The sequence below is a fragment of the Mustela putorius genome, unplaced genomic scaffold, assembly GCF_011764305.1.
Source record: "Mustela putorius furo isolate JIRA1106 unplaced genomic scaffold, ASM1176430v1.1 tig00004007_pilon_pilon_pilon, whole genome shotgun sequence".
In the NCBI taxonomy this organism is placed as follows: Eukaryota; Metazoa; Chordata; class Mammalia; order Carnivora; family Mustelidae; genus Mustela; species Mustela putorius.
Genome location: NW_025422145.1, coordinates 3,099,318 through 3,114,026, shown reverse-complemented (window position 1 = coordinate 3,114,026; position 14,709 = coordinate 3,099,318). Strand labels below are relative to the sequence as shown.

The following is a 14,709-nucleotide window of genomic DNA, read 5'->3' as shown; positions in this document are numbered from 1 at the left end:
GCGACAGATTCTCCAATCCAAGACTGAGCTCTCTGTGCTGGGCCCTGGGCCCTATGTGACATCATCAGGGCCTCTAGAACGTGCCTTTCAGGAGCTGCAGTTTCTTCGTGGGTACAGCCGGGATCATCGGGTCCGCCTGGCCAGGTAGGTGCAAAGAAGGAAGCCGATCCCAGTAAAGCAGCCAGTGCCCTGCCTGGCCCTCAGGACCCCGTCCTGCATGGTGATGCCTTTCATTCGTTAGTCCACCTTTCCATCCACCGGTCGGTCTGTCCATCCATTCGTCCCTGCAGGTGTCCTTTGTCGAGCACTCCCACATGCTGTGCGCCGTGCCAGGGGCTGGGAGTCACAGTGAACGCGTGGGAACAAATCCCTTGTTTCAAGAGGGCAAAGAGCCCATTCCTTCCCTTCCGGGGAGGGGAGATGCCTGAGTGGAATTCAGCTGTCGGTGAGCTGATGTTCCAGGGCTGCAGCGGGTTAGGATGTGGGCTCTGGAGCCCTGCTTACGCTCTGTGTGCATTTTCTTGTCTGTAAAAGGGGCCTCATGAAAGTGTCCTCTTCGGCTGATCACCACGGTGCCTTCCTTCCCCCGTTTTAAAAGATTCCCTGAAAGCCTGTGGCGGGCATCGGGGCAGGGCTTGGTGAGCGTTTGCTGTGATGTGAGGGGACACAGGAGGGTAAAGGGCCGACCGAGCCGGGCACTGAGCCCAGGTCTGAAGGTGGCTCTCCCTGCAGGTGTTGCCCCCCGAGCATGGTGTCTGGGGAGCTGTGCTGTGCGCTCCTCGGCACCCTCCTCGGTGCTGCTCCCATGGCACACACGCCACTCTGTCCCTGAGAGAGGCCCTGGTGGCCCTCAAATGACCCTGAGTGCGTTGGCCAAACACACAGCGGCTGCCACTTTGGCCTGCGGTCACCCTGCCTGGATGTCAGGGGCCCCACTCCAAGCAAAGTACTGCATCGTGTTCCCTCCTGCCGTTCCACACTGGGCAGGCACCCCCACATGATGCCTTGGGCTATAAATAGACCCAGAACAGACCTCCCCTGACCCTGGCGCTCACCAGCTGGGTGGCCTTGGCAGGTCCTGCAAACTCTCTGGGCCTCATTTTCCATATTGCCAAAACAGAGTTGGTAGGTCCTAGCCATGGTGGGGCCGGCCCTCTGGAGGCCGGACTGGGGGCAGGCAAGGGATGCAGCCCTCTGACCCCACTTGGCAGGCGACCGAATGAGCCGATGGCCACACCTTGGCAGAGGAACGGAGAAGCTGCCATTGGATCTAGATTTCATTTCCTCTGGGCTGAAAACCCTACCCTGGCTGGACCAGCAGAAAGTCCCTGTGACTTGGCTGGGACAGGGTGGTAGGGAGGCATCCCCAGGCCCTTCCGGACGTGCCCACAAGAGCCACAGTCCGTGTATCTGGATGACCGCTGGGCTGGGTGAGCCCGGTGCCTCTCAGCTGTGGCTGATCCCCCAGGGGACACTTGGCAGCATCTGGACTTCTCTTTGTCACACCTGGAGGGGACAGTGCTTTGGCATTGAGTGACGAGAGGTCAGGGATGCTGCTGAATGTTCCACAGCGCGTGACCCAGGATTACCAGCCCCACGTCAATAGCGATCGGTTAAAAAAACATCCTGGTGTGTACGGCCTCTGCCCCTCAGAGGACCCGAGGAGGGCCTCCAACAGAACAGCACTGACACAAATGGTAGAAGTTGACTGAGCCCATGCTTTGGGCCCAGCTCAGCTTGGAGCATTTCCACATACGAACTTGATCCCCGCAGCGACGTTGTGAGGTCACGGAAAATCCCTGGGCTGCCAGAAAGTTCATCTGAGGCGGAGACCCATTTCTCATGCTGCCCTTCACCACTGTGTGTCTGCGTGACCTCAGGCTTGGCTGTCTTAGACTCCGTTCCTCTTGCCCCGCACCTGCCGCCAGTTTTAGCCACGCTGTATTAGGTTCCCAACTGCTGAGGGAAATAGGCCCGAGCCCCATGGTGCGTGGTGCTGGTCCTGGCCCCGGACGGAAGCAAGCCTGGCCCATCTCTGCCATGGACCTTGGGCTTCCAACGGTCTCCCGCAGACACTCTGGTTGGTCCCCCTGCTGCGGGCCTCCCCTGACCCCGCCACCCTCCCCCACCCCAAAAGCTGGAACTTGGTCTTTCACACACATGAAAGGTGTACCCTGAGCAAATTCTCTCCGTGGGGGGCCCCACAGTCCCTGGCTCTGCCAGTCTTATTTTTGGCACACAATGTGCTGGTGCTGGGGGCAGGCCTGTTCTTGGTGCTGGGGGCGGTGGCCAGTGTGTTGGCTCAGACAAGACGCTCCTTGGGGCTCATCTACAAGGGGGGAGGAACCGCAGCCAGAGGTGTGGAATTTTCTGGAATCCTGCGGGGAGCTTTAAAAATACATAACAGAATGGAGAGCGCATCACTGTGTGGTTGCAGCCGGTAGGAAGGTGGGTGTGGTCACGATATGGCGACCAGAGCGGTCCTGGTGGTACTGGACACGTTCACCAGCCCAACCGGTGGTGGCAAGGCCGGAGCCTGCGCAGAAACACGTGTGACATGCGCAGACACGCACACGCGTGCACAAATACAAGCAAAAGTGGGAAAATCTGACCAGAATCAATCAATGGTACCAATGTCCATATTTTGGTTATGATGTCATACTGTTGTTTTCCAAGATGATGTTATTCGAGGAAACAGAGTAAAGCTACCCGGGAACTTTCTGGATTACTTCTTATAATGGCTTGTCCATCTACAACCATCTCAAAATAAAGGGGGTAATTTGTAAGAAAGTACACACTCCATTGGCCCAGCCCCAGTCCCGGGGATGGTGATTTTCAGTGTCTGGCGGGGAGCCCCGGCAGGGGTGGGTTTTTGAGTCTCTCAGGTGCGGCCCCTGGGCAGCCAGTGTGGAGAGCCACTGACCACTTCAGCTCCGGGGTGGACGGGGCCAGATGAGCCCTGATCAGACCGACCTGGGCATTGCTGTGTCCTCCTGGGTCTGTGACGACTGGTTGCTTTCTCGGCCATTTTCCTCCGAGAGAGCAGAAGGGTCTAGACCCAACCCTGTGGTGCCACCGATGGCCCCTGGGTCATGTGTACCCCCAGGGCACAGCAGTCTCTCTGGGCAGGTACGATGAGGCGAGGGTTGAGGGCTCAGACCAGGCCCGATTCCTGCGCCAGCCTATAAAACAGGCCCTGCTGGGCCAGCAGCTGGGTCGGGCTGCCGCTCTCTACCAGCTGCCCCTTGTCCATGACCAGCACCCTGCAGGGGTAGAGAGAAACGAGCCACTCTTACCAGCCCAGTCAGCCCTGGTCACTCTGACGCCGAAAGCCCAGCGTGTCTGCCCGGGTCGAGTCTGGCCCTCCCTGCGGTTTCCTGATGCCAACAAGCAGGGTGGAGGCTTCTGCGGGGCCCGAGTCCTGGGCCTCCTCCCTCCCCTCTCCTCCTGGCATCAGTTCCGCCTCCTGCACACTCGCTAACCCATCCCAGCGCCCCTCCAGCTCTGAACCCCGCTGCCTTCCTCTGCAGCTGCGGGGGTGGCGGGGACCGGGGGGGGCAGCGTACCTGGCGCAGTCCATCACAGAGCGCAGGCGGTGGGCGATAAGCAGCACCGTGCACCGGGCGAACCAGCTGCCGAGGGCCGCCTGCATCTGCAGCTCCGTGCCCGGGTCCACAGCAGCCGTGGCCTCATCCAGAATGAGGATCTGGGTTTTCCGGAGAAGGGCCCGTGCCAGACACAGGAGCTGCTTCTGGCCCGCGCTGGGAAAGAGTGGGAGGGTCAGGCCGGACACTGGTGTGCCTGCACGTCAGGATCAGCGGGGCCTGCCCACAGATGGGGTTCCCCCGACAGCCGCAGGAGTTGAGGGGATGGTGTGTGCCCATGCACGTCTATGCGTGTGGTCGGTCTCCAGTCCACAGAGATGGGAGGGATCCCTGTCCTGGCATTTTTGAGCACAGTGACCCGAGTCGAGACATTCAAACCCCGGTGCCTCAGGTTCCCTAGCAGTGAAATGACTATTTCTATTTGTACCCTGGGGTCTTCACCCTGTGCCGGACCCATAAGCAAGGACTGTGCAGGGTCACTTCTCACAATGACCTCCAAGGTGGTTACTGTATTAATGAGTTGTATGACTACTGAGGGTTTAAGGACAACTTAAGGCCCATAGAAGTGCTCAGCGTGCTTGCCACAGAGAAGACCCTCAGCACCTGCGGGCTTCTCCTTCTCTAGTTACCAACAGGGAAGTTGCAGCTCGAGGTCACACGGACTGTGAGACCCCTGACCCTCAAGACCCAAGGGTGTCCCGCAGTGCTCTGCTGCTTCTCATTGTGGAGCCTTCCAGCAGTGTCTCTGGGGGACCCCAGGCAAGCCTCAGGCCTCCTGTGCCAATTCTGCAAAATGGGTTTCTTATTTCTTTTAATTTTTTAAAAAATATTTCTTTATTTAATTGACAGAGAGCCAGCGAGAGAGGAAACACAGCGGGGGAGTGGGAGAGGGAGAAGCAGGCTTCCCACCAAGCAAGGAGCCCAACAAAGGGCCCACCCCCAGGCCCCAGGGATCATGACCTGAGCTGAAGGCAGATACTCAACGACTGAGCCACCCAGGCACCCCCGCAAAATGGGAGAGTGCCTCTCTGAGGACTGACTATAGGGAAGAATTATGTTCCCTATATCTAGGCACTGTTTGAACAACTTGACTCAAAGAACTCTAACTGCTTACAGAAAAGAGATATTCCCATTTTACAGATAAGGAAGGTGAGGCCCAGAAGATTAACTTGCCCAGGGTCCCAGAGCTGCTAACTGGGACATGTCTAAACAAGTGGGCACCAAGCTACACCACTTCCTCGGTGTCTGGAAACTATTGCAACCCTTAGTCCCTTACCCTAACACCAGTGAGGGCAGATGGGTTTCAAAATCCAGAACATCCAGAACAAAATTTCAAAATTTCAAAATTTCAGAATTTCAAAAACAAAATTTCAAAATCCAGAACAAAATTCCCCCCCGCCAAATTTTATTTATTTGAGAGCAAGAGAGTAAGGGGGGTGCAGAGAGAGAGAAAGAATCTCCAGCAGATACTCTGCTGAGCACAGAACCCTAGGCACGGCTTGATTTCACGACCCCGAGATCATGACCTGAGGCAAAATCAAGAGTCTGACGCTTAACCGACTGAGCCACCCAGGCGCTCCCAGAGCACCTTGGTTTTGAAAAAAGCACACACCTGTATGCCTGATGACAGCATTATTCACTATAGCCCAAAGGTGGAACCAACCCAAGTATCCATCAGTGAATGAATGGGTAAGAAAAATGGGGTCTGTCTCTACAGTGGAACATCATTCAGCCTTAAAAAGGAGGGAAGTTCTGACACCTGCTACAATGTGGAGAACACTGTTCTGAGCGAAATAAGGCAGCCACTTAACTGAGGTACCCAGAGTAGCCAGGTTCCTAGAAACGAAGCAGAATGGCAGCTGCCGGGTGCTGTGGGCTGGGGAAAACAGAGAATTGCTTCTTTAATGGGTATAAGGCTTCAGCTTTGTGAGAAGACAGAGTTCTGGAAATGGGTTGCACAGTGGAGGGGATTGGTACTCAAGACGACCAAGGTACATTAAAACACGGTAAAGACGCTAAATCGTGTGTGTATTTTACCACAATTAAAATTTCTTTAAAAAGGCATAGGCCAGGGGGGCCTGGGTGGCTCAGTGGGTTAAGCCTTTGCCTTCGGCTCAGGTCATGATCTCAAGGTCCTGGGACTGAGCCCTGCATCAGGCGCTCTGCTCAGCAGGGAGCCTGCTCCCCCCACCCCACCCCCGCCTCTCTGCCTACTTGTGATCTCTGTCAAATAAATAAATAAAATCTTTAAAAAAGAAAAAAGGCATAGGCCAGGGCCTCTTGATTTGGGCTCAGGTCATGATCTCAGGGTCACGAAATTGAGCCCCATGTCGGGCTCTGCACTGGGCGTGGGGCCTGCTTGAGATTCTCTCCCTCTCCCTCTCCCTCTGCCTCTCCCATCCCCACTCGCACGCACTCTCTCTCTCAAAAAAAAAAAAATAAGAAAGAAAAAGCATCTTCCATATGTTTACTCAATACCCCAGTGCACATGGGGTTAGCCCCAATATTAAACACATTACCTTTGTGGCAAAAGAAATGCTGAATGAGATAAAGAAAAACCGTAAGTGGGTCAAGATTGGGTTTTTTCCCCCAGATACATGTAGGAACTGAATTAGGGGAAAAAAAACTGGCTACTCAGAGACTGTTGGCATCCGGGATTGCTGCTGAGTGAAGGGATTCGTGCCGTGAGGACTGACCGGGGCGGGTAGTCCCATGGGGGAGGTGGATTGCCAGGGCGTGTTATCCCGGGCTGAGGCGGTGGGGGGAGCCTTGGCCACACCTGCTGCTCCCCCAGCTCCTCCCAGGTCCCGAGGGGTGTGGGGCAAGCCTACCTCAGGTTGTGACCTTGCTCGGCACACTCATACTGCAGCTGGCCCGGGAGGCTGGCCACCACGGCTCTGAGCTGCACCGTCTCCAAGGCCTCCCAGATGGCTTCATCTGTGTGCTCACTCAGCACGTCCAGGTTTGTCCGCAGAGAGCCGGGGAACAGGGTGGAGTCCTGGCCAGAAGGGGCAGTGGCTCAGAGCGGGGCCCGGCCGTGCCTCTCACCTCCGCCCACCCCGGTCCCCCAGACCTCACCTGGGGGATGATGGTGATCCTGGACCGCAGCGTGTGCAGCCCCACGTGGGCAATGGGGACCCCGTCGATCCAGATCCCCCCCTCGGCCGCCTCCAGGAGCCGCACGAGGCCCCCGGCCAGGGAGGACTTCCCGGCGCCCGTCCTGCCCACAATGCCCACCTGTGGGGGGATGGGAGGCAAGGCTCGTTCTGGCCCGGCCTGGCCGGAGGAAGGCAGACCGTGGGCTGGAGGGTCCCCGAGCATCTCTGCAAGGTGCTTCCCCTGCATCCAAGATCCATCCGTCTGCCCATCATCCTCGGAGCACCCGTCCTTCCATCTGTCCCTCTGCCCTGGCATCTGATTGCCTTTCCGGAGGCCCATGCCATTCTCTCCAGCCTTCTTTCTGGGCATCATTCCCTCCCCTCACCTCTCCCATCTTTCCCGCTCTGCCCCCGCCCTTCCGTCTCTCCCTCTTCCCACCCTCACCCATCCTTCCGTCGCCATCTCAAGCGACATCGACCCCGGCCGTCCTCCGCTGTCCCTCCCAGGCCAGCCCGAGCCCATCCGTCCGTCCGGCTGCCCGGCCCTGCATCCGCCTCCCCCATCCCTCCTCAGTGGTCACGGCTGCATTCTCAACGTCTGACGCTCGCTGGAGGTGTGGCACGGTTTAAGAAGTGAATGACACATGTCACCCATCATGGGACAGACACTGCTCTAGCCACCAGGAATAGAGGAAATAGGAAGTCCTTGCTCCAAAGAGCTCCTTGGGTGGTCTGGGAGGGAGGACAGCTGCGTACACCTCATTTGAATACAGTGGAATGAACAAGCCGCCTCTATAATCAGACTCTGGGCCTGAAGCTGCCTGGGATCGGGGGTTAACAGAGTAACCACGGAAGGCTTCATGGTGGAGGGATTCTTGAGTGGCATTTTGAGGGACGAAATGAGTAGGAGTTTGGGGAGGGGGGAAGATTCCGTGTCAACCACACTAAGTGCTAGACTGTCGACTCCCCGAGGGCAGCACCAGGTGCCCACCTGGCCTGCTGAGGCAGCTGACCCACCGTGTTGGCTAAGTCCCAGCAGGGCAATGCACAGACACTTGGGCCCGGCCTTGAATGCCAAGCTCAGGAGTTAGGGCTTTTCTCTAAGGGAAGGTGGGAGCAGAAAGCAGGTCTCGAGCAGGGGAATGACATAACCAAATAAAGATCATAGGAAAACAGACTAGAGGGACTGAAATGGGAGGCTGGGGACTCAGGGGCCTAGAGCTGTCCGGCGGGGAGGCAGGAAGGAAGTACAACTGGGTGAGGAGTCCATGGGACTAAGCGCCTGAAAAATGGGGTAATCCTAGCCCTTCTGCATAGAGCCATCACAGTAAAACTGCAAATGGCAATAAAACCATTGTTAAACCTTTCTGCATTATTGGCGATGTCCTAGGCCCTGTCCAGACAGTGTCCAGGTATTAACTCAGTTAAACATCACAACAGCTCTAGATTGATACTATGATTTCCATTTTACAGATAGAAAAACTGAGATCAAGACACGAAGTGACTTGCTCAAGGTCAGCCATGGCAAAGCCAGGAACTGAGGTCAGGCAAACTGGATAAGGCACGTGGAGCATTCAGCCCCCTACCCCAGCACATAGTAGGTGTTCAACTAATGTCATAGACATAAAGAAAGGAGGGAGTCGGGGAGATGCCTCTTGGCTGGGACACCAAGGTGGGCGGGTGGTGCATTCCACCAAGATGGTGGCAGGTTTGGGCGAGAATATAAATTCAGTTGGGGGTGAAAGACCCATAGATAAGGGGAGCTGAAACGGGGTGCGGAGGAGGCAGTGCTCGCCCTGGGTCTGGCCTCCATGAGGAGGAGGATGTGGGAGAGCTGCTCACCTTCTCTCCAGCGTGGATCTTGAGGGACACACCCCGGACAGCCAGCGGGAGCTCAGGATGGTATCTCAGCCCAAAGTTCCGGAACTCGATCTCCCCGCTGTGAGGCCAGGAGGACTGGGCGGCACAGGTGGGCAGCCTCCAGGGTGCCTGGGACAGGAGGGGACACAGGATCAGAGGAGCCTCTCTCCGAGGTGTCTCATGAAGTGGCCCACCTCTTTGAGGTTCAGTTTCCCCTTTTGCAAAATGGGTATGTTTACTCTGTTTTATAGGTTGCAGGGGATATGGAACAAATTAGTATCTGGAATTATAAAAATAATGCTAGCACTGGCTATTATTATTAGCCACTATTAATTGTCAGATGATATCCTCTCTTCCTCTAGAAGGAGTAGACACTCCCCTTCGTCTTTGGGAGGAGGGCGAGATTGCGCAGTAGGGGTCATTAGCAGCTGCTGGCTCTTCCTGGGACCTTGACAGGGCCCGGCACCCCCTGAAGGCCCCTAGGAACAGTGGGCCCATATGGAGTGGCCGTAGCGTGCCTGGCCCGAAGTCCTTCCCCATGGGGTCTCCCACGCCCCTCCTGGCACGCCCGCCCTCGTCCCTCCCTGAGTGGATCCTGTGTTACTCTAAATTCGCTGGGAAGCCTCTGTGACGTTGCTAGCACGCTGCTGTTACTGCGCTGTCCCACAGCTGTTCCTTATGGTCCCCTGTCACCCAGAATGACCTGCTTTGCTCAAGTGAAGAAGCACGGGAACCAGGATATGTCCCAGCCCCAGTCCCTCTGCTTTTAAGCATTCCTGCTGCGCTGGCTGCACCTCTAGGCTTCGGTGCTCAGGGCTGTCATGCCTTGAACAGATCTAGACTCCGGCCTGCAGCCGCGTCCCCTGTCCTCCACCGTCACCTCCTTCGGAGTCCGGTCATAGTCCTTCATCCGCTCCACCGACACGATGCTGCTCTCCAGGTCCGTCCAGCTGCGAACGGCCCACTGTAGCGTCTGGGTCATCTGGTGGGAGAAGACACCTCAGGCCAGCTTCAGTGAGGCCATCCTGCAGGCTTGCCTCAGCCCCCACCCGGAAGGCAGTCTCCCCGATCCTGGACAGACAAGAGGATGGGGTTTGACTGCAGCCGCCAGGAACCCCCTCTTCCTTCAGTAGAACTGCGGTATGCAGAGTAGAAAGGAGCTTGTCTGACCCCTCTGGACGCAGGTAGGGAGAAAGGACCAGAGAGGGTGTGTGGCCCTCCCAAGGAAACACAGCAGGACCTGGGCTCACTGACTTGCGTTCTGCGAGGTTTTTAGCCCGATTTGCCATCATTTTGCCTCGTAAAATGAGGATAGTAATATCCCAGCTGGGCTTGTGGGCAGAGTTAAACGAGTTAATATTTGCCAAGCTGTTAGAACAAATGCTTCATTCATAAAGAATGCTACTTAGATATGTATATTTTTCCCCACAGATAGGATCTGACATTAAATATTGTTATTAATAGTTAACAAAATTTAGTGAGGTTCTATATATATATCTTCTCTCTATATACCTTATCTCAACTAGCCTTTATAAGGTATGAAGAGATGACTGCCCCATTTTTCAGATGAGCACACTGAGGCTCTGTGAGGGGAGACTCTGGCCCAAGGTCCAGGATGGTCCCTCAGCTGCATTTTCCTCACAGGTTGGCACTCTGTTCCTTGAAGGTCCCACTGGCAGGGGTCTGTCGGTCTCGGGTGTTGGGAGTACCTGGAGGGCAGCGGACACGGAGAAGCCCACAAGGCCAGCGCTGAGGTGCGCCTTGCTGAGCACAGCACACGTGGCGGCCACCAACACCAGCACCTGCCCCAGCAGCTCCAGGTTGACAACCAGCCACCTGCGAGGGGAGGCAGGGAAGAGCCGGCTCGGCGGGGGGCCCTCTCTGCAGGACTTGCTTCTCTGGGCACAGGGCCTCATCATCGTGCCAGCTTGAGTCCCACAGGGGTCCCCAGCCATGGTCTCCTGCACACCCCGGGCCCCACCCAAGCTTGGTGGGTGGGGGAGGTGGATGATCTCCTGTCTCTTCTATGCCCTGCCCAGAGCCTGGCACGCCCCAAGCTTGGTGGGTGGGGGAGGTGGATGATCTCCTGTCTCTTCTATGCCCTGCCCAGAGCCTGGCACGCCGTAAGTGCTTAAGTCAAGTGTTGCCATGGTGCCAACCTTCTGTCCCTGGGGTGTGCCTGGCCATATCCCTTCCTTTTGCTCCCCTTGCCTGAACCCAACCCCCCTTTTATCTTTGTGCCCATGTTGGCTTGAACGTTGCCCCCTCCAGGAGTTCTCCTGGCTTGCTCCTCCCCTTCCTCTCTCACGTGTAACTGATAACTTTGTAGCAGTTACCACCCTTTGTAAGAAAACTATTTACTCAGTCCTCGACCATCAGTCTCCATCAGCAGATCGTGAGCTTGGCGCAGACAACGGCTTTGTCTCGCTCATGACTGTGTCCCCAGCACTTTAGCACAGGGCCCAGCACTTAGTAGGGGCTCAGTGACTAATATACTGAGTGGATGAATAAATATGCAACCCCTCCTACTGGATTCCTACTCTACCATTCATCCAACAAGCACACATTAAGCCCTGACTGTATGCCATGCATGCTTTAGAGGTGCTGGGAACAGTTTTGAAACCCCTGTCTTCAGGGAGCTCTGGGCTTTACTACATATAGTATCTCGTTCTCCAAACAACCCCGCAAAATGGGGTTGTCCCCATCTGACAGGTGAGGACACTAAGGCTCAGAAGAGTTAGGTATGTGCCCAAATACACACACGTAACAAGTCTTCGAAGCCACATCACCCTGACCAATACCAGAAAGCATGCATCTTTCCCAACAGGTCATGGATTTGCAAGGGAGCAGCCCAAAAATGAGTAAGTAACCGGTTTCTTAGACGGTTGACCTTGAGACAGTCCTCGTGTTTCTTTAAATGCCAGTTTAGCCATCTGTGGAATGAGGTAACATCTGGCTCCTTACGGTTGAGAAGATTCAGTGAGATGTGTCATATGTGACATGGAAATGACTGGGCCTTCCACATAGTAAGCGCTTTCTAAATGTTCAGAAGGGCTTTTCCCGCTAGGCCAGGACCCTGGGAAGACTCACAACAGATCACCCAGAAGGCATATGGGAATGAGACACTGCCCACAGCCACACGGCCTGAGTCGCAGCTGGCCAGGGACCCAGGGCACAAAGGGGAAAGGAATTTACATTTATTGAGTGCCTACTGTGTGTCTGGCCCTCTCCACACTATGGCACCTGGATTCAAAGCCTAAGTCCACCACATACTGACTGTGCACCCCTGGGCAAATTCCTAAATCTCTCTGTGCCTGAGGTTCACCATCTCTGTAACAGTCTCTGCCTGGTGAGGTAATAGGACTGAGTGAATAGATCCATGTACAGTGCCCAGAACCCTGTCGGGCATGCAGGAAGCTTGTTACAAGTACTAGCTGAGTGTATTTACAAAATCCCGACAGCCACCCCATGAAAGCCATCCCACTCTGACAAATGAGGAGAGGTATGTAACTTGCCCAAGATCCCCCCCGCTAGGAAGTTGCAGAGATGGGATAAGAGCCCATGCCTGTCTGTGCTCAAGGCCTGCGTTCCCGAAAGGAGGCTGAGGATGCTTGTGTAGCTGCTGCATGGAGCCGTGGAGGCCAGTCCAGGGGCCTGGCCACAGAGGCATCTTCCCTTTGGCTGACATGCCTCCCCGCTGCCTACCTGCTCCTAGTGTGTCTGCAGGCCATATTCCATCTGCTCATGGCACGAACCAAGGGCCCCCATGGGATGTAGCCTCAGTTTTATCCCTGCCTTGCTGTGTGAGCTTGGGCAGGCCACTTGGCCTCTCTGGCCACACCCTATGACCCTTGGTCTCACTCATCTGGGTTCCCAGATGGAATACTATGTCTTCTCTGCCCCCCAGGCTCTTCTTACCTCTCAGCCACCAGCCGTGGGAAAGTGACTCTCTGGCTTTCGTCCACGTATGCATCATTCTGAGCCACAAAGGGGCGCTGAGCCTGGAAGGCTCTGACCACTGCGCTGCCCTGGAAGGTCTCGGCCACATGGGAACACACGCGCGAGTGCCTGGCTGACTCCAGGCGTCTGAGCTGGCAGAGGCTGGCCGCGTATAGGCTCTGCGGTAGGACAGGTGTAGAGGAGAAATGTCACTGACACAGCAGCACAGGGGAGCCTTGATGACACACTTTCCAACCAGGCTCCACTACCAGCTCGCTCTGTAACCTTGGGCTAGTTGCTTCCCCTCTCTGGGCTCCCAATTCCTTGCAGAATCAGAATGACTTGAGTTCTTTTCCCGGGAAGCTCACCCTCCCGTGGCCCAGCCCAGAGCGAGTAAATCAGAATCTCTGGTGAGGTCCCCTTGGCCTCGGTGTGTTTTAAATAAAACCTTCTGGGTGATTCTCATGCACAGCCAGGACTGAGAAATCCCTCCTCTGGTGTGACTGTCTCATTCCCAGCTCTGAGGCCCCGGCTTCACTTAGGGCCAGTCGTTTTGGGAACAAAACCATAAAGAACATAGAAGGCAGGTGGCCAAGTGGAACTCATTCTCTTAGCTGGAGCTCCTGCGCCAGGTGCTGGGAACCTAACAACACACAAATAACAAGACTGTTATTTGGTGTGAGCTGCTGTTTGCGTGCAGGCCGGCAGGCTGTGCATGGGCTGAACACCCAAGCTGGGTGTTAGGCTCTTTACAAACAGCCTTTACTAATAGGAGGTAGACATTTGTGGGCTTCACGGTTTATAGACGAGAACACCTAGGGCCCAGAGGAATAAAGCAGCTGCTTCGGGTCTCTATGGCAAGTAAGTGGAAGGGCCCAGATTCAGACCGACATTCCACTGTCCCCAAGGCTGTCCCTTCCTGAGTTAAGAGAACAGAGAAGCCACAGCCTTGTCCTAGGACCATAGCTTTTTTCCTACTCTATTTCTGATTTCCTGGGGTGGAGGGTGAGCTTTGCTCACAGTATCTGCGTCCGTAGGTCCGGGATGGGGCCCGAGAATGTGAGTTTCTAACTAGTTCCCAGCTGGCACTGATGCTGTGGGTCTGAGACCCCACTTGGAGACCCATGGAGCGAGGACGAAGAATGGGACAGCGTCTTGGTGACCACTGGCCCACTGCACTTCAGGAACGTAAGCCATTAGATTCTGTCCTCTTGTTCCAACCTAAGGAGGCAACTGCTCAGGCAACAGCAAGAGTCAACCCTAATACGACAGCCTTCGAGACCTTGCTGTGTCTTCTTGGTTTCTAGATCACTGGGAAAGATCAAGCTGATTCCAGCAGCAGCACGATGTGATGTGAGCTACTGAGAGCCTGGAGGTGGACGTCTGGGAGATGGAGATGAGTAAAAAGTGTTGGAAACACATTGTGGTTTCTCTGCCTCTGGGAGTTCTTCTAGGGACGGTCCCCAGATGCCCACTGGACAGAAGCTCCCACCCAGAATCTGGCTTAGACAGGGGACTGGCTGATGTGACTTGGGCTGGCCCTGGGAACCTCCTCAGTCTCTTCCTACCTGAAGCCCAGCGTAGAGGGCCACCAGCGGCAGGATGGCCACAGCTGCAAGCGGGGTGGCCACCGTAATCGCCAGAATGGCCTCCAGGAGTCCAAAACCATAAATCAGCAAGGACCGGACTTTGTCTGGGATGTCCACATCGACTGTGTCTGTCTCCTTGGAGAAGTGGTTCAGCAGGTTCCCGAGGGGGGTCCGCTCAAAGAAGCCAATGGGAGATGGCACCACATCCCACAGAAGTCTCCGGAAAAGCAGGCTGGATGCCCGGATCCCCGCTAGGAGCACCATGGCCACAGAGGCAAACAGCCCAAGGGCTGGCGGGGGGAGAGAGAGAGAGGGTGTCAGAGCATGAGAGCTGAGACCGCCCCCCAACCACCCCATGGTGGCCATCTTGTTTTGACCACCTTGACAATGCCTTGTTGGAAGAGATGATACCACTCTGGACTTAGGGCGGGTTCTAAATCCAGCGACTAATATCGTTACGAGAAGAGAAGACAACCAGAGGCACGGTGAGGGGATGTGAAGACAGGCACAGACGCTGCAAGTCAAGGACTGCTGGCCCCCAGCAGAAGCGGGAGAGAGGTGTGGGACCGATGCTCCACCAGAGCCTCTGAGAAGAACCAGTCCCGCCGAGAGCTCAGC

The 14,709-nt window shown here is 55.8% G+C and overlaps 1 protein-coding gene across 1 annotated transcript in view; it reads right to left on the bottom strand.

Moving 5' to 3' along the window:
• Positions 1-2,642: 2,642 nt before the first annotated feature.
• The window catches only part of ABCC6 (ATP binding cassette subfamily C member 6), a 45,514-nt gene continuing 33,447 nt past the window's right edge, over positions 2,643-14,709 (bottom strand). Inside the window, exons 23-31 of the mRNA XM_045071935.1 lie at positions 14,071-14,381; positions 12,482-12,681; positions 10,273-10,399; positions 9,444-9,545; positions 8,546-8,692; positions 6,684-6,842; positions 6,437-6,603; positions 3,567-3,761; positions 2,643-3,263 (exon numbers count right to left, since the gene is read on the bottom strand). Of these exons, the coding sequence (XP_044927870.1) occupies positions 3,155-3,263; positions 3,567-3,761; positions 6,437-6,603; positions 6,684-6,842; positions 8,546-8,692; positions 9,444-9,545; positions 10,273-10,399; positions 12,482-12,681; positions 14,071-14,381 (1,517 nt within the window). The 3' untranslated portion in view covers positions 2,643-3,154. The remainder of the gene's footprint in view (positions 3,264-3,566; positions 3,762-6,436; positions 6,604-6,683; positions 6,843-8,545; positions 8,693-9,443; positions 9,546-10,272; positions 10,400-12,481; positions 12,682-14,070; positions 14,382-14,709) is intronic.